The sequence below is a fragment of a genome, unplaced genomic scaffold (genome assembly GCF_019419815.1).
Source record: "Pyrus x bretschneideri cultivar Hongxiangsu unplaced genomic scaffold, Pyrus_bretschneideri_v1 Contig54, whole genome shotgun sequence".
Taxonomy (NCBI): domain Eukaryota; kingdom Viridiplantae; phylum Streptophyta; class Magnoliopsida; order Rosales; family Rosaceae; genus Pyrus; species Pyrus x bretschneideri.
Window position 1 is genome coordinate 9,568 of NW_025999792.1, and position 27,563 is coordinate 37,130.

The 27,563-nt window shown below is 38.6% G+C and overlaps 1 protein-coding gene across 1 annotated transcript; it reads right to left on the bottom strand.

Moving 5' to 3' along the window:
- Positions 1–411: 411 nt before the first annotated feature.
- Positions 412–26,159, bottom strand: LOC103950513 (protein REDUCED CHLOROPLAST COVERAGE 2). The gene is made up of 22 exons (XM_009361736.3): positions 25,518–26,159; positions 25,123–25,184; positions 24,544–24,636; positions 24,005–24,077; positions 7,753–8,064; positions 7,598–7,662; positions 7,384–7,515; positions 7,232–7,273; positions 6,611–7,135; positions 6,366–6,523; positions 5,658–6,171; positions 5,510–5,572; positions 5,311–5,412; positions 4,687–5,007; positions 4,460–4,552; positions 4,277–4,378; positions 3,945–4,183; positions 3,679–3,862; positions 3,462–3,593; positions 3,252–3,364; positions 3,015–3,090; positions 412–2,920 (listed from the first exon to the last, which is right to left on the bottom strand). Exons 1-22 carry the CDS (start codon positions 25,585–25,587, stop codon positions 827–829), a joined length of 5,565 nt encoding a protein of 1,854 aa, XP_009360011.2. The 5' UTR covers positions 25,588–26,159; the 3' UTR covers positions 412–826.
- Between the last annotated feature and the right edge of the window lie 1,404 nt (positions 26,160–27,563).

Here is a 27,563-nt window from a genome sequence, read left to right on the forward strand (position 1 = left end):
CCAGTTTTTCCAGCGTCTCCCGTGATCTTCTAGGCCATTTCCGGCCATCTCCGACCACGGTTTGACTCCTTGTAGGTATATTTCGACCCCTCTAGTCCTGAGATTTATTTTGATAGGTAGATTGTGGTTTTTGGTTGAGGATTGAGATTAAAAAACGCTCTGAAAAAATGGCCAAGAAATCGGTCATGCACAGACCTCGGGAAGAAGGCAAATGCTATATGATGACCCTCACATGACTTTTTTCTTTCATACCAGACGACGGTACACATTTATTACCTTTTTTATACTAGACTACTAGTGACTACTTGTTTTCCAATTTTGTTGCTGGCATACAATTTCAAGAGAAGAAGCATAAAAAAATAAACTCATGGAATGTAAATTCATATAATACATGAAATTGAAAACAAATAATTGAGTACAAAACGAAAAATTTGGAATATCTGGAAAATCTTAATACATGAGAGAATTTGAACTTTATTGTCTTACAAGTTGAAAGCAATCATCACCCAAGGAATACACGATCATGAGGATTCACATTCGATGGGTTGATTCCATTGACAACAGACAACGGTTAAATCAAAAGAAAAAGAAATTATTGAATGAACTGGAAGATTAATATGATCCACTACTGAATTACGTACTCTACATACACTTCCGTAGTCATGTCATGTTTCTTTCACCTTTCAGCTTACGAACTCAGTTTCATTTAAAATTATCCTTCAACTTTGTAGAAAGAAAACTGTATCACAAGTATTCACAGTCGACAGGTTTCAGTCAGTTATACCACATGCTTCGTGGGAAAAATCTCTTCAGACGATCCATCTCTTCAACTAGAAACTTGAATGACCTCAGCTTCATTGTCACTATAATCTCCCCAACATTTACTTGGATTTTCCTCAACCACTAATTTGCTGCTGATCTCTTTTGCTACATCAATATCAACAACCGTATATGTTTCAATAGGCTTTGCTTCAAGATTAGAATGCGAGACTACATTATCAACATACTCTTCTTTCTGCAACTCTTCTTCAATTTTTTGCATCTCGCATCCAACTTCTAATGAAGACATGTCATTATTCTCTTTTGCTTCACCTTTAATATTTGTTTCAACACCAAGTGGAGCATTTATAATTGTTAACGACTCTTCTGAACCAATTGGAGATGTTGGGAACGCATTTTGAGTCACTGGAATATCATTAGGCGACAATGGATATCCATTTGGGGACATGGGATAACCACTTGGGGAAGGCAAAAAATCACTAGGAGATACTGGATAGCCATTGGGAATCCAAGGTTGGCCAGGTACAAACTCTGCCGCATGTGGGTTCATGACTCTAGGTGGACTAAAGTGATTTCCATCCCCCGTGTTCTCACCATTGTGGAAGACATGTTTATTACGTGAAGCCCGACTTCCAGATCTATTATATCCACCAGCCAATCGTGGACCATACGGAACCCTTGCTGTTGCTGACTGATGAGGTGATCTACGAACAGAACTGATCGTAAGCATAGGAGGAATATTTACTGGTGAGGGCAAAATCCCTCCATGATCTTTGGAACCTGCCACTGGAACTGAACCAAAAACTGGTATTAGGGATGGATTGAATGGTGGTGCGGCTGCAGAAAGTTTCTTGGTGGTCTCTTTTCTAGTTTCTGGTTCATCTAACTTTTCTCCATCAGTTGGCCCTTGCTTAACTATCCCACCATCAGAGAAATCATGTGGACTTCCATCTTCTTCAACCTTTGCTTCCGAAAGGGAAGAATTTTCTTCCATAAAGTGAGTTGTGCTTTCAGTTAAAACAAATGAAGGTTCTGAATCAGGGCAAACCTTGGTCGAACTGTCCAGCGCTTGAGTTTGCAATTGTCCATTTTGAGTAGCGTTTGGGGGTTGGGAAGTAATAGAAATCTCAACGTTTGAAACCATGACTTCAGCATTTTCAACTTGTCCTTCTTCATAAGCAGTGGTTTTCAGTTCTATGATCTCAGTTTCCACTTGTACTCCAGCACTACCATGCTTTACAACTCCCAGAGATTTCTTTGCCACAGAGTTCTGCACTTTTGTATGTTTTACATCAATACTATTTTCCTCAAGAGTCAAATCCACTTTCTCTCCCACAAGTTTTTGCTTTTCCTCTTCCTCGACATCTTTAACTACTATCACTTCACCGGTAACATCTGTTGCAGTTTTCTCCTGGCCAACCTTAGAAAGTTGTACAAGAGGAACATTTCCTTTTGGTAATTGCTCTGCCACTGCCTTCACAATTGTTCCAGGAGGAGCCAACGCAACTTCTTTATAAGAGAAAAGTTTTCCAGCTGACTGAACACTGGTTGGATTTGTCACAGAAGATGACTTGGTAACTTTATCAATAGAAGCTGGAGTAGAAGGTGCTGACTTTGGGTTTGAGAGCTTCTCTGTCCCTCCACTAACTGACATGCTAGAGTTTCTTGGCTTAGGACTGAAGCTTGCACTCTTAACAAACTTTTTTGAGACGGGAAGAGCAGGTCCAGGCAAAGCAGCAGGCTCAATTGGGCTTGTTTTTTGAGATGTCAAACTATTAGGCTTTCCATGGTATCGTGACAATTGGGATGCATGCACAAAATTAGTATTCAATTTTTCGAGGCTTGGTCTCCTTGACAGAAAGGATTTGCGACCCATGGGTGAACGACCTTTAGGAACTGCTTCGTGCCAACCTTCATCTGAGGCGTCATCTTGTGCTGCATCATCTTTTTTTTCGAATATTATTGATTGATCCAGTAGACTTGAATCAACTTTCTCATGCTTAGGTTCTGCAAATGGAGGTGCAGACTGGTTCTCTTTATCACCTGAATTCTCGGCAACAAGCTGACTTGGTAACAAAATTTCATCCTTCTGGTATCCATCTGAGACTATTGCCTCGTTTTTTCCTGGTTTTCCTTTAACCTGAATTGAAAGAGAGCTTGTCATATATTTCATGCAAACAACCACTAAATGAGCAAGACTATATTAAACTACAAGTAGATAAAATGTTTATAACCTTTGCACGAGCTTTTCTTGCATCCCTCGCTTTCGTATCAGCATCTGGTGTTATATAATCCAAAAGGTCTGACACACTGATTGATGTGATCAAAATATGAGGATATTTTCGATAAGAAGTACAAGTAGAAAGCATTAGATGGCTAATAGGAGAAGGGTGACGATTTGAAGAGAAATGTGGATCGAGCATTGGTCCGTCAATTAACTAAATTTTGTTATGATATTTGTTATTAATTACCTTAAATGTCCTTTGCTGGAGATAGAGGCATCTGGCTTTGGAGTACCATTGCGTGCAGCTTCTTGCTGCTCCAAAGCCTTAGACTCGAAATACTCAAGCCATGCAGCCGCATCCTACAATATTATTCAATGTATGAATTATGAAGTGTTTGTAGGTGGGAGGAAGATTTGCTAAATAAATAATATGAGATGAATTATGAAGTGTTGTTACCTGTGTGCGTAGATCCTCAGAGCCAAGTTTTGCTTGAAGTATCTGTAAGGTAGTTTGTTCATGCTGAACACTTAATGTGTAAGCTTCCATCAAAGAGAGTGCTATAGCAATGGCATGATAGCTAGCAGCGGTCTGAAGTAACCAGAAATGTGTGCTACCAATTAGTATAAAGCAGAAGAATAATGCAATAATAATGTGAGAGAGAGAGAGAGAGAACCTGTATATGATCAGGTCCAAGTAGCCTTTGATTGCACTTTAGAGCTTCATGGAGATACCTAAGAGCAACATGGACATTCCCCAGACCTTCTTCCATCATTGCCACGTTAATATAGGTGGCAGCCGTATTTGGATGAGACGGCCCACATGTTAGATGCAAAAGATACAAAGCACGGTTGACGTACCTAAAACAAATCACAAGTTAATCCATAACTAGGATGAGATCTGATGACATTGAATAATAAGAGCACTGCATACAATACATACTTGAGGGCCAACTCTGTATGTTGAAGTCTGTAATAGAAAACAGCCAAATCCCCATAACTTTTCATCGTATCAGGATGATCAAGTCCAAGCTCCCTCTCGTTGATATCCAATGCCTTTTGCTGATAGATGGTCGCCTGGTTGAAATCCCCAGTGTGGTACAATACTACAGCAAGAAGACTATATGCTCCCGCTGTCATTCGATGATAAGGCCCACATACTGACACTAGTTTTGAGAGTGCCTTCCAGAATTCATATCAAAGTTTGGGTCAATTCTTTCTTACCTTCCGAAAATTAATAGATATGTATACAACATAATATGCTTTCCTCCGTACCTTAGTGCCAAAATTAACCGCTTCCTCCAGTTTACCTTTATCCAACAAAGTCTTGGACGATTCTAAGAGTGTACGCCCATCTGCGGATGAACATGCAACGTGCTGCCCAAAGAAGCAACAATTTCATACAAACAGAAAACTCCTAATGGAACTTGAGAGTCCAATTTCCAATCAAGTGCTTACCTTATATACAGGGACCATGCTTACTATATCTGATTTCCGAAAAGGAGATACATTGTCCATATCGTAGTCCCTAGGAACAAGCTCAAGTCCAACCTGATGAATGGTGATTGTGTTTCAATAATTCAAAATGCAGGGATTCAAGCAGCTAAGATTAAGACATGAAATATATATATATATATATATATATATATATATATAGAGTAGCAAATGGTCAGCTCATATTTTACCTTGTGGGACAATCCACGGAGAATGGCAAACTTCCTTAGATCCTTAACAGTTTCGTGTTTCCATTGCCACCCAAACCTCTTCAAAAGGAAACTTTCCACCCATTTCCATTTTAATGCATCATCATAAGTAATATCTACATCCCCATTTTCAGTTGATGGTGTTCCTAGCAATATATTTAAACATGCCGCTATTGATGCAGCCAAGTCTGCAATATTATCAACTGCTGCTACAACTGCTTGGAGTATGTGTTTGTAGGCTCGCACAACCATCTCATGGATACAAAGTGATTGTACATGAGGAAGCTTATCTGCAAGTTCAACCTAAAATGACATGGATAAAATAAGACAAGTTGCACACTATCTGATCTAGGATGAACAAAGATATGTACATAGAACTACTTACATATTATCTTTATTCGCTCAATCACTTTTATAATTAAACATAAAGAAGATGAGAGCTATTATCGACACTCTGAAAAGGTCATCCATCACTACTCATTTACTAAAACATAAGGGAGAGGATATACATGGTGATGCGCAAAATGACATTCTTGGGGTAACATACTATTATAGTAGAAGAAGTAACAAATCAAATATGTACAAGAAACTTCGAAAAATAATTACCACACGTCCTAGGGAAGACATTTGCAAACCCCTAGTATGCATAAAATCTGTCAATGTCCTTCCATCGACTGGTGAAAGTTCAAGGGAGCCAAAATCTGCAACCTAACACAACGACAAAAATTACTAAGATGAAGACATCTGAAGGCAAACAAAATAAAGTGAGAAAGGGGAGTTTGAGAAGTAGAGTTTAGAAACTAACCAGTTTTGGAAGTGCAGTGTCAACATAGTATTTATGTGCCATTTCAATCAACTCATTGGGTGACTGCAAATATGAGCACAATTTATTACATTTGCAACATGAAAACTACATAGCACAACGCCAATAGGAGGGAAAGCATCTAGAAAACCTGAAGGTGAAGACCAGTTTCTGATTCTTTGAGGCGCAAATATGATGATTCAGGAAGCATCTTTCTCCAAATAGTTTCCTTTTCTACATCTCGCTTTTCTAATTCCTCCTGAGTAGTGGTATCAAAATTCTGATTCATATCAAGGTTGTTAACCCCAACAACATCCTTCAGCTGGTCAGTTTTGTTGCTCCTGACATCCATTTTCTTTTTAATTTCCTTTAGTAGCCCCCCTTGCTTTCCAAGACCCTTAACAACTGGCTCAATCTTAGCTTGTTCAGTTTTTTTAGATTCAGTTTTTCCCGAAGCTTGATTTTGCAAATGTTGTACCCAACATGCTCCTAGCTCCCATCTAATGGACTTAGTATTATTAGTGGGTCCATCCTGCAATCTTAACAGACTGTCTTCAAGTACTTTCTTCACGAGAGATCTAGTAGTAAGTATACTTTCAAAATCTGTACGTATAACCGCATTTGATGATTGAGGCAGGGAGGACTGTTGCAATAACAGCCTCAAGCTGAAATAGTGCAATGTAAATGTTAGAGGAAACATATATTTGTAGTTGTTAGTATTTAGTGTTTTAGTTGTGCACAAAGTAATGTTGGCCTACATCCTACTACCTTAAGTTTTTGTGGTTTGGATGTACATTTACACACTCTTCCAAAAGGCATTCCACCAATCACTTAGCAAGCCCAAAATATAAAGCATTACCTATTAACATTCAAAGCATTAGCACCACCTTCAAGCTGGTCCTCAATTTCAACGTCCTTAGGAACAGGTTTTCCTTCCCAATTCACCTCACTTGAAACCCTCACAACAGCCGTAAACCCACAAAGTCTGACAACCACAACACCTAGTGTAGCAGTATCCTACAAGACCAAAAGTCAGTATTCGATATTTTTCGTCTTGACTTTATTACAGAAGTAGGACTATAAAAATACTATCAGTATACTCACATGAACAGTTGCACTTTCGTCAGCTGTTATTCCTTTGAGTAGGTTTCTCTGAGTAACTTGTTCTTGCGGAATTCCAAGAACTTGGCTGCCATCGTTTTTACAGTCTACCTTTATACTTGCATCGGGCATATTTCTGGTCACCTTAATGATTAAATCTCCAACACTTTCCTCGTGAACAAGTGAAAAAGTGGGATCATTTAAGGCACAATGGTTAGCCTCAACTAGACGCTTAATTGCTGTAACAGCTTTAAGAACAGAGACGTCCACAAATAAACTGTGAAGCAAAAAAGCCTTGCGGTCTCGCACTTGCCTCTCCTCTGATGTTGAGCAAGGCATTACTTTTAGAATGGCAAACTCCTTTGCCCATGGCCTGTAATCATGTTTACCGTCTCTTCCCTGACCACCTCCGCTTCCTCCCCAGTTTTCGTCTTCCAAAGGAAGTGATGGGAAAACTGACGGTTTATCAGCAGCAATTGGAGGGACAACCCATGTGTTTGCGCGAAAACCGTAGGGAAGATTTCCAAACTGCGATCAAAAAAAATAAACAAGCTCTGGTAAAATATTCTTCTCCTATTCATCGTATGTAAGTTTGAATTGATAATGGTCACACTAAAAACCTACTCTATTGTGCTCAATGAAAGCCTTCATAACAGCGTTGTATGCCTGCAACCAACAACCACACAAAAATTAATTTTAAACTAACAACAAAACAGTAAAATATAAAAATAAAAAATAAGCACCTAATTAAAAACATGAAATAGTTTCGAACATACAACATCAAATGGCCTACTAATTTGCTGAAGAAGAACAACCAAAGAGTGAACTATTAGAGCTCGTTTTCCAGCAGGGTAGAATCCTTTCCTGGAAGCCACGATTGTCGTCGGCTTCCCGCTACAAACCCGAATCTGCAATTCACCAAATACTATACTATTATCAACTCAACCCAAGTTTAAAATAAAAATATATATATAGTTGCAAAACGCGTACGTCCATTTGAAACAAGTCGTCTTCTGTCTTATCCTCAAGGAACGGACGCGTAGATCTTCTTATGTCTGCAAAACAAGCACCAACTTCATTAAGTATAAACATTCAACAAAACCATCATATTCTAGAGGGAGGGAGAGAGAGGAAGGAAAGCATACAGTGGAGAGGAGGCGTAAGGTGAGACAAGGAAAAGAAGTCGTAGAACTGCCCGAGCTTTGGAGGAGGATACATTGACACGGTTGAGGCAGCAGCTGACTCGGCATCAACGATCGAAATTGAACCCGAAACTTTGGCCCTTGCATCTGCATTGGGCCCGTCGTCGTTTTGGTGCTGCGGTACGTCGCCCTTTGAGTTTGATCGGCCAGGCGTTTTAGGTGAAGAAGCGGATGACGAACCAAAAGATGTCGTGCAAGCGACGATGTCCATCAGTCGCCGGATGTGTGCCACGGCTTGCTCTTCTGTGTAGTCATCTGTGGCCATCACCAAAGTAACAAAAAATAAAAAAATAATTATTAGAAAGTTATATAATTAATTACAAACTTGCCTTCTAAATTTTACTGGTGTTCCACTTTGCTTCTCAAATGGCAACAACGAGTAATATGAGTTACAAAATTCTATAGAGTTAATGGTGGAGTGCCTTTGAGTCTAATGGAAATCACAGTCTATTCTTATAGCATATATAAATGCAGGGACCATTAATAAAAAATTTTACGGACTAAACAAAAACATATCTACGAATTAAAGTAATGGTTTTTTTTTTTTTTTTTTTGGTGAAAGTGATGGTTTGATAATTATCTCAATTTTAGTTTATTCCATTTAAAAACAAAATAAATTGTTGAGAATAAATTCCACACAAGCATATATAGAATTGATTTGGTTTCCTGCAACCAAGATAGAAAAGATAAGTAAGACATTGTCACACGATATTGTGTGAGCCAAATTCCCTCTGATTTCTTGTTAAGGAATAGTCACCTTCTCATAGAAATGTACATGCTTATATATGTTTAGCACATCTACCTTGATAGGTAGGATGGCCAACCCTTGATTAATGTGAGTCCATCACGTGAGGCGTTAAGAGCATGTGGGACCGTGTCAAGGCCATTCTCAACAGCATGTTGGTCGTCCATGACTTTGGAGAAGATGAGAGTCAGAATAAAATGAGGAATAAGAAGTTCCAATGTTGGATAAATGGCACTAGAGGCACTCTAGTAACAACACCCTCACATGCACAACTTGAAAACAAAGATTGAGAATGATGGTCGTGACAACTCTTCTTTTGCAAGATCCCACAACCAGACAAAGGTTGGTCCTCAGGCAAACTGACGAATCTTCCTCTACAAGATCACGTCGATAGACGGAGGCTGGTCCTTATTCAAACTGGAGCCTTAAAATGCCCATGGGTTCACCTCCGTCTAGAAGCCACTCTCCTCTAGCTCATGACAATGTCAATGAGCTATAAAATTCTCTGGCTAGCTTCATCTGCCCTAAGCTTGCTCAACTATGTAGGTTCATTCCTAGTTAGGTCCCAACTTTTCTTTATCTTTTGTTGAGTCGTGGTGACTCATAACTAAGAGCCCAGCTACCGTACTGGACTTGCCTGACCAGAGCTGTATCTCTGTTCTCATCCAAAAGGCCTAGGTTAGGGTACTAAAGTCCACATCTGTCACGCTATTGTGGATAATGGGGATGACATGCTGTATGAGGACCTCGACTTATGTTCCAAATGCCACGGGAAAGGTGCCACCCCTATAGGTCCTCTTTTGGTTGAGCATTGTTGCTATGTTAGTAAGACTTTGAATCTCCTTTTTCGTTGAAGGGGAATTCATCTATAAGATTGCCTTTATTTGGTTTGGGTGTGCTTTGATACCTCTCTATGAAACTAGGCATCCAAGGAATTTGATAAAAGACACTCCAAAAGTACATTTCTAAGGGTTGAGTTTCATATAGTACTTTCTGAGGATAAGGTGAGTAATATGGTCTCTTATTGGATGTCATTATTAAAAGTAGGGTTAAATATTAGAAGAATAACAAGTGGTGTCTAGTGGTGATGGAGAAACAGCTCAGCTTGTGTCATTGCCTAGCTGTTATCTTCGGTCCTCCCTAAGTGAGAGGGAGGACCGAAGATAACAGCTAGGCAATGACACAAGCTGAGCTGTTTCTCCATCACCACTAGACACCACTTGTTATTCTTCTAATATTTAACCCTACTTTTAATAATGACATCCAATATCTCTACTCTTTTTTCTCTTGACAAGCATGTCGTACACTTACTATTAAGCATAGTTTAGGTCTCATACGTTTGTGTATATATAATTCATTTATCATTGTACTGGGTTTGAGAGAGCTAGTTGTTTTAATTTACTTGTTCTTTTCCTTTTCATGTTGTAAACAAATCCCTATCTGAAATACATAAAGATGAATACCATTACTTCATTTCAGTTTTCTATCATACACTTCCATACTCTTTCCAATGAGATTTTTAAAAATTCGTTTCACCAACCTCTTGCATGTGGCACCAACATTTTTTAGATCGAATGATACGACTTTGTAGCAGTATGTACCCCTTTCAAATATAAAAGAGGTCTTCTCTTTATCCTTCTCATGCATCTTGATTTGGTTGTACCCAGAATATGTGTCTATAAAGCTTAGGAGGTGATTCCCAAACGTAGAATTCACAAGTTGTTTTTATCCTTGGCAAAGGAAAGTTGTCCTTTGGGCAATGCTTGTTCAAGTTTGTGAAATCTACATAGTGTCTCCACTTGTCCCCCTTTCTTGCTGACAAATACTACGTTAGCCAACCACTCCAGATGCATCACTTCTTCGCTAAACCTTACTGTGAGAAGTTTATTGATCATAATTTGAATGATCTTCGTCCTGTCTGGGGTGAATTTGATCTCTTCTACACAACAACGATGTGGCAGATTATTAATCATAATATTAATGATCTTAGTCCTATCAAGTCTATCTGGCATGGACAATAAGAAGTATGTCCTCTTCTAGTTAGGTGTTGAAAAGACGATGACCAGTAGGTAACCTCAATTTGAAGGCTCAATCTATAATGCAACAATCATAGTTCTTAATATTAGCCTTTTAGGCTTTGAACCTCTAAGTGTAACTACTTAGGCTCTCTCCTGCATTGAGCCTCAATGTAGAGATGATTTGGCTTCTCCTTTATGTCCTTATAGAACATAATTTTGAGTCAAGAACATGATCTCAGCTCTTGTTAACTGTCAATGGTTCAAAAAGGCAGGTCATTGAACGACTGCATAACCATTCCCTCTGGAGTAGTAGGGATTATCTTACACATCAATGCATATTTATGTTGGTACAGTAACAGCATTGCAATTCTATAATGCGTTAGATGCACCATTGGTTCATCATTCCCAGAGAACATCCTGAAGCGAGGGAGAGAAAACTTCTTAGAATGCCTAGTCAATAAGTCCTAAGAATCCTGTTAGTAAACATAGAGGAGGACTACGTACGCATGTCCCTTCTCAATTCTTTTTCATGTTGATTAGAAAAGGTAGGCATCTGTCTATGGTGTTGCTCAATCAGCCTTTCTACCTTTTTGGGTGTTGATCACGTTGCATTCTTCCTCTACATCTTTTGTAGAGAAGCCTTCTGAGTCCTATGGGAAAGAAGCTAACCCTCTTGTTAGACTTGTCATCTTCACTAACTCCACTAAAGGCTGACACCGGAATAAGACCTTATTGCTGCGAATGGCCCCCACATTACTGCCACTACAGCTCCTCATTGAGTTACCCATATGTTGAAAAAGCTCTGGAAAGAGCTGTGGTGCGAGGTTCCATGGGTCCCCTACAACTTTTCTACTATTGGGATCATTTCATGCCCCCTTACTTTTCCCCATTGAGGGAGTAAGGCACCTTTGTTGCAGCTCTGCTATCTTGCGGCCCGTCCAGAGGGGGAACCTACGCAGATCCCAACGTTATGAGCTAGTTCTTTTCATAACCTCAAGTTAAGGTCCTAATTTGCCTCTCCTTGGACCGGGACTTCGCAAAGGAGGTTTGAGTAGATTCACCTTCTCAGGAATACCATTGTTTTCGTTTTGATTAAGCTCCTACCTCTGCATGCAGGAGGCGGTGATGAGAAGTTCTATCCGAACATCAAATCCCATCAGCACTTTCGTCCCCCAAACCACTAAACCATGGTTGTGGGAAACCTCTGGCCTTAGAATCGACCCAATTCTCCACAGTAGAGGTGGATCCTAATTGATATATAACATGTACTTCCAAAATGGGAACATGATTTGGAAGAGGGGTTTGGTTTTATTCTTTTTGCTAGGTAGGACCATAGGAAGTTGAGAGCTTTTCCCTAAATCGTTATTACTCCGAGTACGTACCATAATGATAGTGCTAGGGTTGGAAATTGTTTTCCCTGAAGTTTTCTATACTCAGAATTGAGAGATGGCTATGAGTATGAACAAGCTCCCAATGAAACAACCAATTTTGACAAAATAATTCCCCACAAGTGGAAGAAATATCTCCAGTGTGTTAGTAACCAAGAAAGAAATGACAAGACCTTGTCACACCGATATGGTGTGAGCAAAGGCTATCTGATGCCTAACTTAGACTTAATTGAGTAGAATGAATCACAACCAACGTGTTCTTTGTCTAGGCACAGTTACCTTCTCATAGAAATGAACATGTCTTTATATAGAGACTACCATGGGCTTGAAGAAGATTCATTAGGGTATATGTGGCGCTCCCTAAGTTGTTGATTTAAACTCAATGTTATCTTGCTGATTTAGTGAACAACGGTTGACTATGTTAGACGTGATAAGGGGCACCAATTGAAAGTCCTATTAGGGATGACCGTCGGTGATCATGGCCTGTATGCGGACCATGATTATTGGGATCATTATATTATGAAAATCATGTTGGACTTCTTGCCTTTTCAACCATTTCTAGGCTAACCTCACCTGTGAGCCTTTCTGGGATCGTGGAGAACATCTTGGACCTTACTCGGCCAACCGAGCACATCCACGATCTTCTGGGTAGGATGGCCCAATACCATGAGTAAAGTGAGTCCATCATGTGAGACATGGAGAGCACGCTTGCTCAACAGAGGTGTCTCCTCTGTCAGGCGAGATTTATAGGCGGCGTCCCCTCTCGCAATTACTACCTATCCCACGTAAGGGTTAAGAGCAAACGAAACCCTAGGGGCGGTTGCCAACTATTTTCACTTTAGTGCATGTGTCGTCATTTCTTGGGCCGATGAAATTTGTTTAGGATTTGAGGTTATATAGAAGAGTGGAAGAAATATGCAAAGAAATGTATATAGGCACGCATTAAAAAATTAAAACCCCAAAACCAACAATCATTCATGTTTTTACTTTTAAACTTTTGTTTTCAATTTTCTATATTTCTTCTTCCCTGTTTCATATTTTTATTAGTCTCCCCCACCCAATATTTTTTTCTCTTATCTCAATTATAAAAAGTGTAAAATAAAAACCAAAGAGTACTGATAGGCAATTACATATTTGTAAGACATTTTAAGACGACCTGGTGTGACATGCAATATATTCAATAACATCCAATGAGATAAAATAAATAATTAATGTGGTATTGCATATAATATGTAACATCATTTAGTGTTCTAGATTTTTTAATTTTTTCAAAGCACCATAATTTCAAACCAACCCTTAATATAAAAATGCAGTTAGACTAGCATTATTTAAAATAGTTATCAAGAAGACCCTAAAGGATCAAACTGAAATAAACCCAAGAATCATGTATCTTCTAATTAAATCCTTGACCAACATTTCACGTAAGTAAACCTTCCTTTTGTAAGGTGATGAGTTAAGAGTAGAGCTAATTCAAAATTTGAGTGAATTTTACAACCTATTTAATCCTCTCCACAACTAATAAGCACAGAATTTGCTCATGATTTATCATATGAATTTAATCCCCCTATTGTATTGTTTTCATGGACGGAGGGAGGTAAGGCCCAGTGGGGGCACATGCCCCCTCCCATCCCTATTTTTTTTCATTACAAATTATTCAATTAATCATTGCCATTTTTTTTTTGACTTTGCAGATTAATTAATCATATTAAAATAGTGAAAATCCTCTTTTAGTTTTTAAATGCTTCTCTGTCTTATATATTTTTATCACGCACTAATGTCTAAACCTTGTTGAGTTGCATGTATTTAGTTAATTAGTACAAATGAGCATTAAATTGTCAACAATTAAAGACAAAAATTAGACAATAGAGTAATAAACTTAGGCATTTTGTAATTAATGTTTTCAGAATTTGTAAAAGAACTAGCTTTATTTATCCAAAAAAGAAGCTCAAATTTGTTAAGGTGCCCCCCTTAGTTAAATTTCTGGCTTCATCCTGATTGTTTTGTTTATCTTTTTTTGCACATTTAACTAATGTCGACAAATTCCATTCATGCATAGTTCCATAAGTGGATTTTTGTGTGTACATTTTATTAATGTTGTTTTCTTTAGTTATTGGCAGATTTTAATGGGCACGTGTTAATGCTTTGATTTTTTATATATTGAATTTATGTAGTTGATGTGACAGCCCGTCCCGAATTAATTGTACAGTAGGTGTGAAATGGCGATAATGTCCTTGGTGGATATTTGCCATTTTGGTGTGTTGTTTTGTTGTTTTGGTGGTTGACTTTACAGAACACACACATACACCCATACTATACACTCCTGTGACTCCCTCTCTCTTCTTTCTCTCGGATTTTCTTCCATTTCCTTTGCAAGTGTACAGATGAACTTCAAAACCAACCTTTCACGCACAGATCGACATCTAGAAGGTAAGATTCGAACTCCTTGCACGCTCCTGAGTTCATCCATACCACTTTTAGAACTTGAAACCCTCGAAAACCCTAGAACCCGAGAACCTAATTTTCATGCATTGTTCATGCACTAATCATTGCGAAGGTTTCAGTGGATTTTAAGGTCTTAGGGAGCTTTAGAATACTTTCACGAAGCTCGGGGAACAACTTTGAAGGATTTTGGACGTCGGGATAGCAAGTTCTAAGGTTGGCCGGATTTTGTGAAGTTTCTCCAGCGAGATTCCATGAATTTTAGGGCTTGAAAGTGGTAAGGTTTTGTTCTACTTGTTGTAAGCTTCATTTTGGTACCAATTTCATGGAATTTGGTTGAGAAATGAAGAAGATATGAAGTTTTGAAAATTTTCCAGTTTCCGACGAGAATTCGAGTTGCAGACGACGGGGCTGACGGTGGCGGACAGCGACGGCTAGCGAGACTCACCGGAGAAGACAAGAAATATTCCGTCAATTTTGACGGAATATACTAACGGCGTCAAGTATATATAACAGTATATTCCATTTTTGGACAGAATATTCCCTAACGCCGTTAGGGTTACCACACGTGTGCCAAGCACGTGCCCGTGCATGGCCGACGCATCTAGACGTGCCTTGGCAGGCGCGTGGCGGCGCGTGGGAGGTCAAAAAATTATTTTAAAAATATGGGGATGTTCGTGAGGTTGAGTAGATCGTGTTGGTGTATCCAAACACCCCATTTGAGCATTGTATGAGAAGTTATTACCTAGTTTTGGTTATGTGCTTTAAATTGACGTTTTTATAGTTGTTTCGCATATAGGTGAGACCTATCCTGAGGACGAGCGCAGTCACTCGAGGCAAAGGGGTTACGACCCTTCCACATATCAGTGAGTGGGCTTTTGGTTTTCCGTATATACCTATATATTTGTGGTTTTTCCCAGAAAATGAAATGGAATGTTTATATGTTTTAAATGCCATGCATAGCGTTTGCCTATTTATTTATGCATTAATAGTTGCATATATGTATGTTTGGTGTTGCGGACGCACAGGTAAGTGCCAGGTAAGTTTATGGTTTATGATTGTGAATTAGTGGTTATGTGAGATGCATAGAGAGCTCATAACATGCACCCCCAGTGTTAGTGCTCCTGCCCAGAGTAGGGCACAGTCCTTCACGTGATGTTCACCTCCCACACCACACGCTCATCTTGGATCCAAGTTAGGTGCACAGTCCTGTCGTACAGACCACTATAGGTGGTTCCGACTCATAGGTGACCCGCGATTATTCGCCCAGTCTTCACATAATCGTAGCACTTAAGCGTATTTATTTACACCCAGTTCTATCGTACAGATCACTTTAGGTGGTTCTGACTCATGTGTAGGTATAGTTAGTGAGTTGGGATTTGAGCTCTAGATTCAACCGTACAGGTCACGTTAGGTGACTCCGGCTGACATGTTACTTGCATTGATTGACATTACCTGGGTTACATACATTTTATGTGGAGGCATTCGACATGGCATATTTCTGAACATGTTTTCTATATATGTGTATATTCTATTTTCTGGGAAATTATACAGGTTTTACGGAGAGGGGTTAGAATTTTTGATAATGAAATGATTTTGAAAAGCTTTGTTTTTGCCCACTCACACTTTCTGTTTTGCGCCCTTCCAGGTTTTAGTTAGAAACAACTTTGGTGGTTCACGAGGACTTGACGGTGGTTCTGACAGAACATCCCAAATGTAGGATCACCTTTGGGTGTGGTGTAATTAGTTTTCCTTCTTTTGGACTGCACTTAGGTTTTCTGTGCCTTGATTATGTTTATCACACTTAGTTTCACACTAGTGTGTTACTTTAACTAGTTTATTTAGTAATTTGGTTTTTATTTATTCGTACTTTTATTATTATCTTTTGCTTCCGCATTGTGTACATGGCTACGTCATCCTCACGTGACGGCCAACACGCCTTGATTTCGGTCGGGGTGTGTCAGTTGACAAATTCTATTCATAAAGAAATTATTATTTGTTTCATTCATTGTATTGGCTACTTTATTTGGATAATACTTAGGTAGTAAGCGTTTTATATGCTCACATTTTTATTTTAGCCCAATGATATTTTAACACATATTTCATTGTATAAAAGGAATAGACAAGTTAATTAATTTTTCATAGAAAAGCAAGGAAAGCGTGACATCTTTTGATTGGACCAAATTAAAAAACTAGTAAATAAGGTACTCACTAAGGATGAATGTTCTTGTACAATCTTATACATGTGTTTTTATGTAGTTAATCTATGTGATATTTGATATTTTATGTTATCAATTTTGTGTATCTCTGGTATAGTTACCAATCAATTTGTGTATCATTTGTAGTTGTCTACATGAGATTTTGTGGGTTAAAACATAGTCCGACTTGGAATGTTTAATTGGACTCTGAATCAAGTTATGCTGGTCAGCACCTGGAAGGTGAAGATGCCATAAAGTGAAGGTGATGTGGAAAAGTGCAAATTAAAACCTAAAGTAATTAAAGTAAGAGTGCATAGTTTGGGGGTCTCAGATGTCCTTGAGCTATGTTTCACCAAAATACGAAACTACTAAAGTAAATATTAAACGGACAAAAGTAATTTCATGTATTTGTACGAAACGCGATTATTGGAAAAACTATATTCTCCACACGCCGCCACAAATATGAAACTACCAAAGTAATTTCATGTGTGCCAGTAAGGTCGACGCCGGCACCGGAGAATTATCTTGGTCGTGAATGGTAGAAATTCACCGAAGAATTCTGGTTTTGAAATGGAGGTCGTGATCCCTCAGGTTTGGACTCTAGGTCGATATTTTGTCTTTGTTTCTAGGTTCGGGAAGAAGAGAAGGAATGAAGGATGGTGGTGAAGTTTGCCGATGTGAGCATGGTAAAGGTGGTGGTTGTTTTGTTTTTGTCTTTTCATCTTTTCACAGAGCATAGAGGGTTAGATCATTGAGAGAGAAAGAGAAAGAGAAAGAGAAAGAGAAAGATAAGGGAAGTGAGAAAGAGAGAGAATGAGAGTGAAGAAGTGGAGAGGGTACGCGGCAGAGGTGTGGACCCCACTTGGCACACACTCAACCTTCAAAGCAAATGACAACAAGATAATTTCACATTTATTGAAATTACCAATTTGCCCTTACACTGTGTTTCGTAAAATCTTCATCATAAGTCTAAATTACATTCCGCTAGTGCCCACGCGTTTGTAGTGAAGAACGGTACAAGAATGTGTGTATGTGTGTGTTTGGTTCAAGCCCAAACAATGTCCATTAGGTACTGGCCTAATTAGGTACTAAAATAAATGGGTCTACTTGACGACGTGTTTAACAAGTCCAACGAGTAAGCCAACAATATCACAGTCTGCAGCCTACAACACTAACAGTCCACGGTTGTCTCCAAAAAACAGTTGTCGACTTCCAAGAGTGCAATATTACTAGTTTTCTCTCGTTGTCAAATGTGCGTATATCATTCACTACACGTCGGATTTACGTCTAGTTCTTTGTACATTCGATTTACATCTCACTCACGCTCACTTATTTGTAAAGACATGTACTATCTAGAAATACAAGAAAATGGACAAAGAGTGAAAACAACTTAGATGTACACGTAGGATTTTCACTTAGCCTGCCACGAGCATTTTCGTAATCTCCCAACTTCTCCAACTTGTTTGGAAATCTAGTAAGGAATAGGGATTTAATTTTATAGCTCTTACTGATATGCAGAATCACCATGATGATAGCTTCAAAAACACCTAATCACCAACTTCGTAGACTCGCTCGGTAGAGTGTGTGTCTACACATTGAAGAACTGAGGGTCTTAGTATATCCTCTAGTGTCTGGATAGCTTTCTCAGATTGTCCGTCCGTCTGAGAATGGTCAGCTATGTTGTAGAGTAGATGTGTGCCAAGGCTGACTAGAATGTGTATATATTCTAAAATTTAGAGGTGAAACTGCAGACATAGTAAAAAAAAATGTTGACTGGTCTAGAATGTAGCTCTCACGAACTGGCATAAAGTGTGTTGACTTAGTGAGTCAGTCGACAATCATCAAAATACCATCTCTCAATGTGTACGAGGCAATTTGTATAGGAAGTTTATGGTGATATTCTCCCATTTCCATTCAGATATAGGAAGTGATTGCAAAAACTTGTACGGTTTCTTTCTTTCTGCTTCTATCTAGTGACAAATCAAGCAATTGCTTACATACTAAGAAATTTTCTTTTTCATCATAGGCCAAAAGTTGAAAGGCCTGACTTGAAAATTGGCTAACAAAACTCCCTGATCATCAGTATCTAACATCCAACTAATGCTCCTAAGTTCTGCTAGAAGTGGAATATGACAGGCCTAAAGAGTATTAAACCATCTATAAGATTTTCTATCGAGGATGTCAGCCATTCCATTAGTATGACTGGGGCGGTACTCGATGGTGCAATTGTAGTCCCCGATTAGCTTCATCCATCGATTCTGCCTAGGGTTAAGCTATTTCTTGGTAAAGATATACTTGAGATGTTTATGATTGGTTAAGATTCAACACATTTTTTCATAGAGATTGTGCCACAAGATTTTCAGTGCAAACACAACAGTTATTAACTCCAGATTATGGGTAGGGTAGATCACTTCATGTGGCTTCAGCTGACGGAAGCATAAGCGCTTACCCCACTATGTTGTGTCAGCACGTAGCCTTAACTATTCGGCTAACCATTAGTGTAGAATTCAAAGTTATCGCTATTGTTAGGAAGTGTAAGGATAGGGGTTTGAGTGAGACAATACTTCAGCTGCTAAAAAATCTACTCACATTCATTGTCCCATTCGAATTTGACTCCTTTCTTGGCCAACTTTGTGAACGTAAGGCTATGGGCGAGAAATCCTTGACAAAGCACCAATAATAGCTAGCAAGACCAAGAAAATTTTGTATCTTGGTAACATTTTGTGGACACTCCAAATTTTCCATTGTTGCTACCGTCTGAGGATTAACAAGAATACCATATGTTGAGAGCCCGTGTCCCAAGAAAGACACCTGATTGAACCAGGACTAGCATTTGCTAAAATTGGTGTATAGTTGATCCTCCTTGAGTTTGCTTAGAACCCATCGTAGGTGTTTGGCATGTTTGGTTTCACTCTTAGAGTAGACAAGAATGTTGTTGATAAATACTATCACAAACCTGCCGAGCTAGAGAGGAATAGTCGGTCCATCATGTCCATGAAAGCTATTGGAGCATTTGTAAACCTGAACGACATCATAAGGAACTTATAACAACCATATCAAGTCTTGAATGCAACCTTAGGAACATCAAATTTGATCTTCGGTTGATAAACATCAGACCTTAGATTGATCTTTAAGAATCGGGCTCCACAGTGTTGGTCGAAAAGATCATTAATTCAAGGCAAAGGATAACGGTTTTTAATCGTTACCTGTAATCGATGCACAACCTCACAATTATGTCTTTCTTCTTCACAAATAAGACCGAAGCTCCCCATAATGAAGTGATAGGTTGGATGAATCCCTTATCTACGAGTTCTTGCAACTGAGCCTTTAGTTCTCACAATTCTACATGAGCCTTTAGTTCTCACAATTCTACATGAGCCATATGATAAGGTGATAAGAGGGATATGTATTGTACCTAGAAGTAGATCGAGGTGAACACCACTCCTCGATCTAGAGGTATCTCAGATATATCTTTGAGAAGGACGTCAAGAATGTATGTCTTCGAGTCGTATCAGATTGTTTTCTTCTACTATGACATGAGCTAAGAAGCCTTCACAGCTTTCTCTTAGTATTCGTTTTACGTGTATGGCAAATAATAATTTATGCTTTAGTTTCCTATGTTCGTCTGTGAAAGTGACCACAATCATGCTTATCCGTTCGAAAGTTATTGTCGACAATCCACCAAAACATAATTCTGATGTAGCCAATCCATCCTTAGGATCACGTCAAAGCCTACGATCTCTAATGGAATGAGATTAACTGGCATCATTTGGTTGGCAATTAGAACGGTGAATCATTTGGATTCCTATTGGACATAGCAGACTTTCCCTTGTGGCATTGCGATTCTCATGTCTTACCTGATAGGAGTACCTTGAGTTAGAGTCAGTTGAATAAATAAGAGTGATATGGCTAAATGGGCTGCACCCAGAGCAATCAAAACTCCAGGAAAATGGCCAAGAATTTTTAACGTACCCGTGATTACGTCGAGATTATTCTGAGCATCCTAGTAAGTGACATCGTTGACATGGTCATGAGTTTGCTATCTTCCTGCATGACCTTCTCATCTATTTCCACGATTTTGATTTCCTCGACCCTAATTGCCTCTATTAGCCTACCTGTCGAATGCGTTGCTACCTAACGTTTCCTTGGTATTATAGTATTATCCATCTTCATACCACTATAAACCAGAATTATGGCACCGAGACATGACTACCTAGTACTGCCTTGTGTTTCCATTATAAGGAATCATACCGCTTGGACAATGGTTGACAGCTTTTGGATATTGAATAGTGTCGTACTTATAGTGTATAGTACCATTATAAGTTAGCTGGTGATAAGGGTCGGATCCTATGAGGTTGCTGGTAGGGAATTGCTTTGATGAGTTGATTCTATTGTTTATGAGGACACTAGTTAGCCAGATATTCCTGCTAACGATAGGTGTAATAACTTGTACTTTCTTGCCTACAATCAATATACTAACGAGTGTTGCATCAGAAGTAATTCTAGGCATTGGTGTTGTTGGAACTGCCTTGAGGACGGAAACAGGAACTGTCGTTGGATTTACCCCACAAAAGGATTTTCTGGAATCCAATCCCCATTTAGAAGATATGGAATTGTAGTCGCTTTTCTTGAAAGATAAGTTCTGCCGGTGACCAAAAAAAGATCGCTTCCCGATTTTTTCGTTGAGTCCTACTACCTTCAACACCAATATTGTCACTCAGGCCATTTTCAGAATTCTCGACACGAAGTAAAGCCTCGTAGAATTCCTTGTATGTGGTACATAGTGTAGATGCTACCAAGGAGCGAAGCTACTTGTGAGTCCTTTTCTTAAACTGGTGGAGTATTTTTGAAGGGTTGGTACTGATGGCTTGACAGTAACGGATAGATCATTAGACTTCTGGTGGTACTTATCTGCCAAAATCTGCCTGCTTCTTGTTCATGAACTCATCCATCTTCTAGGTCTTGTACTAAAGAGGCAAGAACTTACTCACAAACTGTTGCTTCAATTTATCCTAGTCTTCTCTTTTGTTTTCCAGGATTTGTTCCTTCTCATACCTCCGCCACGACTTTGCTAGTCCTTGTAGGAACTATGATGTTGTCATGATCCATTGATCAACTAGGGAAGTTTCCCTGATTTTGCATGGTGCAGAACATCTTCTCGACTACTTGGGGTCTTCATAAAAGTGATTCACTTGAAGACCAGAGGTAGTCTCCAAAACATTGTTTCGAGATTGGTGGAAAGTCGTCTGAATAGCATTAGCAATAGTCACTCTGAATTGGCCAAAATTAGGAAAAACTTGTGTGGTCTGTGCTTGACGAGGAAGCATAATTCTGGCATTAGAGATCAAGAATTGAGAGTGTTTACAAGTGTGTGATGAATGCAAGACTGGCTGAACCTATGCTCTGATACCAAACTGACACACCCCGACCTGGAATGTCTACTTGGACACTTGAATCGAGTTGTGATGGTCGATACCTAGAAGGTGATGAAGCCATAAAGTGAAGGTGATGCGGAAAAGTTCGAATAAAATAAAATCTAAGGTAACTAAAGTAAGTGTGTGCAATGTGTGGGTCTCAGAGGTCCTTGAGATATGTTTCACCTAAATACAAAACCACTAAAGTAAATAAAAAAGACAAAAGTAATTTCATGTATTTGTACAAAACACGACTATTGGAGAAACTATATTAAAATAGTCGAATTTGGGAAAGCAGAAGGTAGATTTGGATTCTGCACATTGAGAAACCTAAGGAGGGACCCCAAGTTCTCCCACGCGCTAGTTGGGTAGCCAAAAGGTCGCCGACTATAGAGCATTATACCTCCGAGTTAGGTTACCGCCACATGCCGAACTATAACTACGTGAGTTCTTTGAAAACCTGAGAATGGCTAGAATTTGGGCAGATTTTCCATGGCTCATTCCGAGCTCAAATCTTGAAGTCAGCAATTTATATATCAAATTGAAGCTTGGAACGAAAGGAATACGATTATACTTATTGGGAGTTCAATTGGTGGCTAGAGGCGGTCTGAAAAAGGTCAATAATCTACAGTCTCACCGAAAAGTTGTGGGTTTTCCATTTCTTCATCTGCGCCAAGACACATCTATTTCACATCCAATAAACAAATATTTATCTACACAATGAGAGGAAGAGAAAAGTGGTTACCCCGAGGCTTATCTTGGCCGGGAATGGTAGAAAGTAACCAGAGAATTCTGAGTTTGAATTGGAAATCATGATCCCTCAGGTTTGGACTCTAGCTCGAGGTTTTTGTCCTTGTTTCTCAGTTTGGGAGAAGAGAAGAAACAAGGGATGTTGGTGACGCTTGCCGGAGTGAGCGAGTTCGAGGTGGTGGTTGTTTCCCTTTTTCTATGTTTTCACAAGGAGGAGAGGGTTAGAGAATGCTGAGAGAGAAAGAGAAAGATGAGGGAAGTCAGAGAGAGTGTCGGAATTGGAAAGGGTACACGGGCAATGTTGTGGGCCCCCACTTGGCACCACTCCAACCAAAGAAAATGACAATAAGATAATTTCAATAAATGTAAATGACCAATTTACCCTTGCTTGCGTTGTGTGTTTCGTAAAATCATAAGTTCAAATTTTTTTTTGTTTGCGCCCACTTGGTCATAGTTATGAGCACTACAAGAATATCTGTGTGCGTGGGTCAAACAATAAGTCTATTAGGCACTAGCCTAATTAGGAACTAAAATAAACGGGTCCACTTGCCCATTTGTTAATAAGTCCAATAAGTAAGGCAATAATATCACAGTTTGTAGCTTGCAACACTAAGAGCTTGTTGTTATCTCAAAAAACAAGTTGTTGATTTATGAGAGTGTAAAATTACCATTTTGCCCTCCTGATTGTGAATTGTGTTTAAATAATTCGTTGCATATCAAATTTACGTATTGTTTGCGCTCACGTGGTCGTAAGGACACGTACTATCTAGAAAGATGAGAAAGAGATAGGTGAAAAGTATTTAGATATCCACAAAGAGTTTCCACTTAGCCCACCAAAAGAATTTTCGTAATATTTCGATATCAGGAAATAAAATACGATGTTTTGGACGGGTGTGACATTTTATATCTTGATTTTAGATTATAAATTTTATCTCCACACGTTAATTTGTGTATCTGTGGCATAGGTACCAACTTTATAAGCGTACAAGTTGGTTCTTTTACCTCAATAAGAGGTGAATTAGAAAAACCAAGCGTCATATCTAAACCAAATATGCATTAAAAGAATTAAACTTGGTATGTGATTTATGGTTTGTAACATGGTTTTCTTCTATTTTGGCAAGAATTTCTTCTGTTTAATTGATACACAGTTTAATTTTCAAATTTAGGAACTTACTAGTTTTGATAAAATATAGGGAAGTCTTGTATAATAGGCTAGCAATGGAGAGCGGTTGGATGGACCTACCTTCGACGATGGTGAGGTGGCAGGGTTTGAGGGAGAGGATGTCGACCGAATCTTTGAGTTTGGGTCCTCGCACCTGATTAGGATTTCGTCACAATCGATGTCAATTTCGAACGGTGGGGATCGGAAATGGAGGAGCACGTCCCATCCATCCCACGGTCACAATAGAATAAAAACATGGAAAGAGATCCTCTTCGCAATCCGCATCCCTTTCACCTGAGCTAATTGATCACAAAATTTGGACTATTGAAATTTGATTCAACGATTAAAATTATTATAATTTTTAATGAAATTCTTTATTTATAATCGTTGAATCAAATTTTAAAAATCTAAATTTTGTGCTCAGTTGACTCAGATGAAAAGGAACATGAAAGTTGTGATGTGTGAGATGGGAATTAAATGATATGCTTGCCTATATCACACCAATCACCAATCACCAATCACCAATCACAATAAATGAAAGGTGGGACCCAGTGGCACCAGGTACTGTACGCAGTGCAAGTGAAAAGGATGCAAAATGGAACTCAGGAGGGAGAGGCTACCTCGTGTGATAAGGAGAAATTGGTCAAATGACATGTCTCCACGTGGACTCCCAACAGCTTTCTCACGTCCAGGATCCTGTCCGTAGAGATGCCCTATGTATGCATATACATTCTTATTACAATTACCAAACACATAAAAAAACTTTACAAAAATAATAATTAGAAGATCTAATTATTCCAACCCAAATTACTTACTTTGTTACACAAAGGCTGCTTATGTTGTCTAATTAAATTTACTTTTTTACATTTTTCATGAAAATATATTGTTTAGATTATGAAGACGTATGGCATCATCTTCCGTTATAACATTTTGTTGAAATGTTTGTGATATTATATTTTGTCGAACAGTCTATCATTGTTTACCTAAATATAAAATAAACAAAAAATGTTTAAAAACAGGTGGATGCATTACATTGCAGATTTAAAACGAGGTTGTGTTTTATAATATTAGCAACCAACTAATATAACTTTGTGCATATATGCAAACTACCATATACCTAAAATGCAATGGCCAGCAGGTGATGAAATGCAATCAAGGTAGATTATGTATTTACAAGTCCAAAATACCTATTTACGTACCTTGAGAGTTACTTGTAACTCATCTGGTGTTTCGATGCTAATCTCTATTACGGTAGGCAAAACTGCAAGAATTAATAAGCAATGGAGTTAAATAACATTAAGAGAGAACACGTACATAATCTCTATTTGAAAAATGAAAAGAATAGTGTATTTGCGTTTCTTAATTACTGTCAACTACTTGTATGCATACATACATACATACATACATCCATACATGCATACATATATGTATATACACACACACAGCAAAGAACACCAACAAAATTAAAGTGATACTGTTAGACCACAAACATACAAACAAAGAAAAAGAGTTACAGAAGAGATAACATATGGTATCAAATGAAGAGAAGAAATTGAAAGTAATAATAAAAAGAAAAGGAAAAAAAAGGAGGAACCTTTCTCCTCCTTTTTCTTCTTGTCTCCCTTGGGTTTATGGGGCTTGGCCTTGCCAGTCTTGGGAGCCATTGTCCACCAAAACTAACTACTATACTGTGGCTGCTGCTGCTTTTTCTTCCTTCTAATTAATAACCTTAGCGATGCGATGATAACTATGACTTTGAAATTGAACGTATCGAACTGCAGTCTCTCTCTCTTGGAACCAAAACTCTTGAAAGAAAATGAAATCTCCGTCAGTCCGCCCACCCTTCAACTAATCAACCAGCAAAACCAAACAGAAATCCAAAGGGTTAGTGGCTCTAACGTACTTAGTTGAAAACCAGCTGGAAATTTGTATTTATGTTTTTCTCATATTTTTCTTTTTTAACAAATGAACAAGGATAGGATAGGATTGGATTGGGTTGTGTTGGATTTGAGGAGCTAGCTGAAAGAGGAGCTTTTACATGGCATGGCAGAGTGGGTGGGGATTGAAGAGCGTGAACAAGTACTGAAGTGGCATATTCTCCAGCGTAATTTAGTGATTTGATTAGAGAGTGCTGTGATGGGGACACAGAGAGTGAGTCTGTATGTTTGTCTCGGAGAGAGAGAGAGAGAGGAGAGAGAGAGAGAGAGAGAAGGATAGGATAAGGTAAGCAAAGCAGCGCCTTAGACACCCGCACACAGGGAGAACGTAAGGGTAAGCAATTAATTTCGGGCCTCTCGTTTTCCTTCTCCCTCATTTTATCACCTCATCACCTCTCTCTCTCTCTCTGTCTTCTTCCCCTTAGATTTGTTGGATTTTGTTGTACTTGTATTTTGAAACACGCTGTAGGATATTCAAAGGCCCAAGACTAGTTTCCTAAGTTGGCAGAGATTTTTACATGTGGCAAAATACGAGCCGGTATATCATATACTATTATACAAGTGGTTGCCCATTTGTTGATATAATGATATATAGCTTATGTATCTGTGTTTTGGACATACTAAAAAATTCATCCTAAGTTGGACCTGTTGGATGAAATTTCAGACCAATTACTGTTTGACATATACATTAGTTAGTGATACTTTAGAGGTTACAAGTCATTGAGTTTTATGGTTAATCTAATAAATTTACAAATAGCTAATATCATTCTTATTCATGCATTTACTAATACTACTAAAAGAAGAAGAATCATTTTCAAAAGTCAAGAGAGACTAAAATGTTGCTATACTAAATGTGTTTTCTTTTATCATTCTTATCTATCTAAGCTGAACTTCCTTAGAAAACTTGCTCGTTAATTACGAAAATGTAATATTTTCAACCAAACCGAATCGCCCATCATACAAATAAAGCTATAGAAGTAGAAACAATCAAAGAACTTTGCTAGGTGTGCACTCATAATAACAAAGTTAAAGCGAAGCCAAAAGAATGGAACCCAACAAAGAAAACGAAAATAAGAACACGATGAGTAACAAGTGATAGAATGAAGTATATATTTATCTCTCAAAGATCGGCTGCGCCTCCTGATAAGTCATCATTTTGCATGCATTTATATCTTCCTTAATTGGCGTTTTTGTGATTATTTTGGATTAAACTAGTTGCATTTTACATTATTTGGTGTTAGTGTGCAGCCAATGTGAATTTGGATCAAAGGGAAAGCAAATGAAGTAAAAACATTCCAGAAAAGATGTGAAGTGTTAAGAGATGCAATTCGGCCATTTTGGGTGATTTTAAACAAGGCAAAAACATTGAAGTCATCTATGTGGTTCCAACACCAAAACATGCATTCACATGCATGTTCACAACCTTGGCCGTGCATTCCACTACTTGTCCATCTCTCTTGTGCGCCAAAACCATCCACTTCCATTACTTAATCTACTCAGCCACATTTTCACCATGATCACAACCTGGCCGTGCACTCCCATATGATTGCAAGTCAGATTATACACTTCTAAACACCAAGCATGCAGTCACATGCATGCTAACATTCATTCCGTGCATTCCATTACCTTCCTCATACTTCATCTTTGCAGAAATCCACATGCTTGCACATTTCCCTTTTGTTATTCACCCATTATTCCAGAAA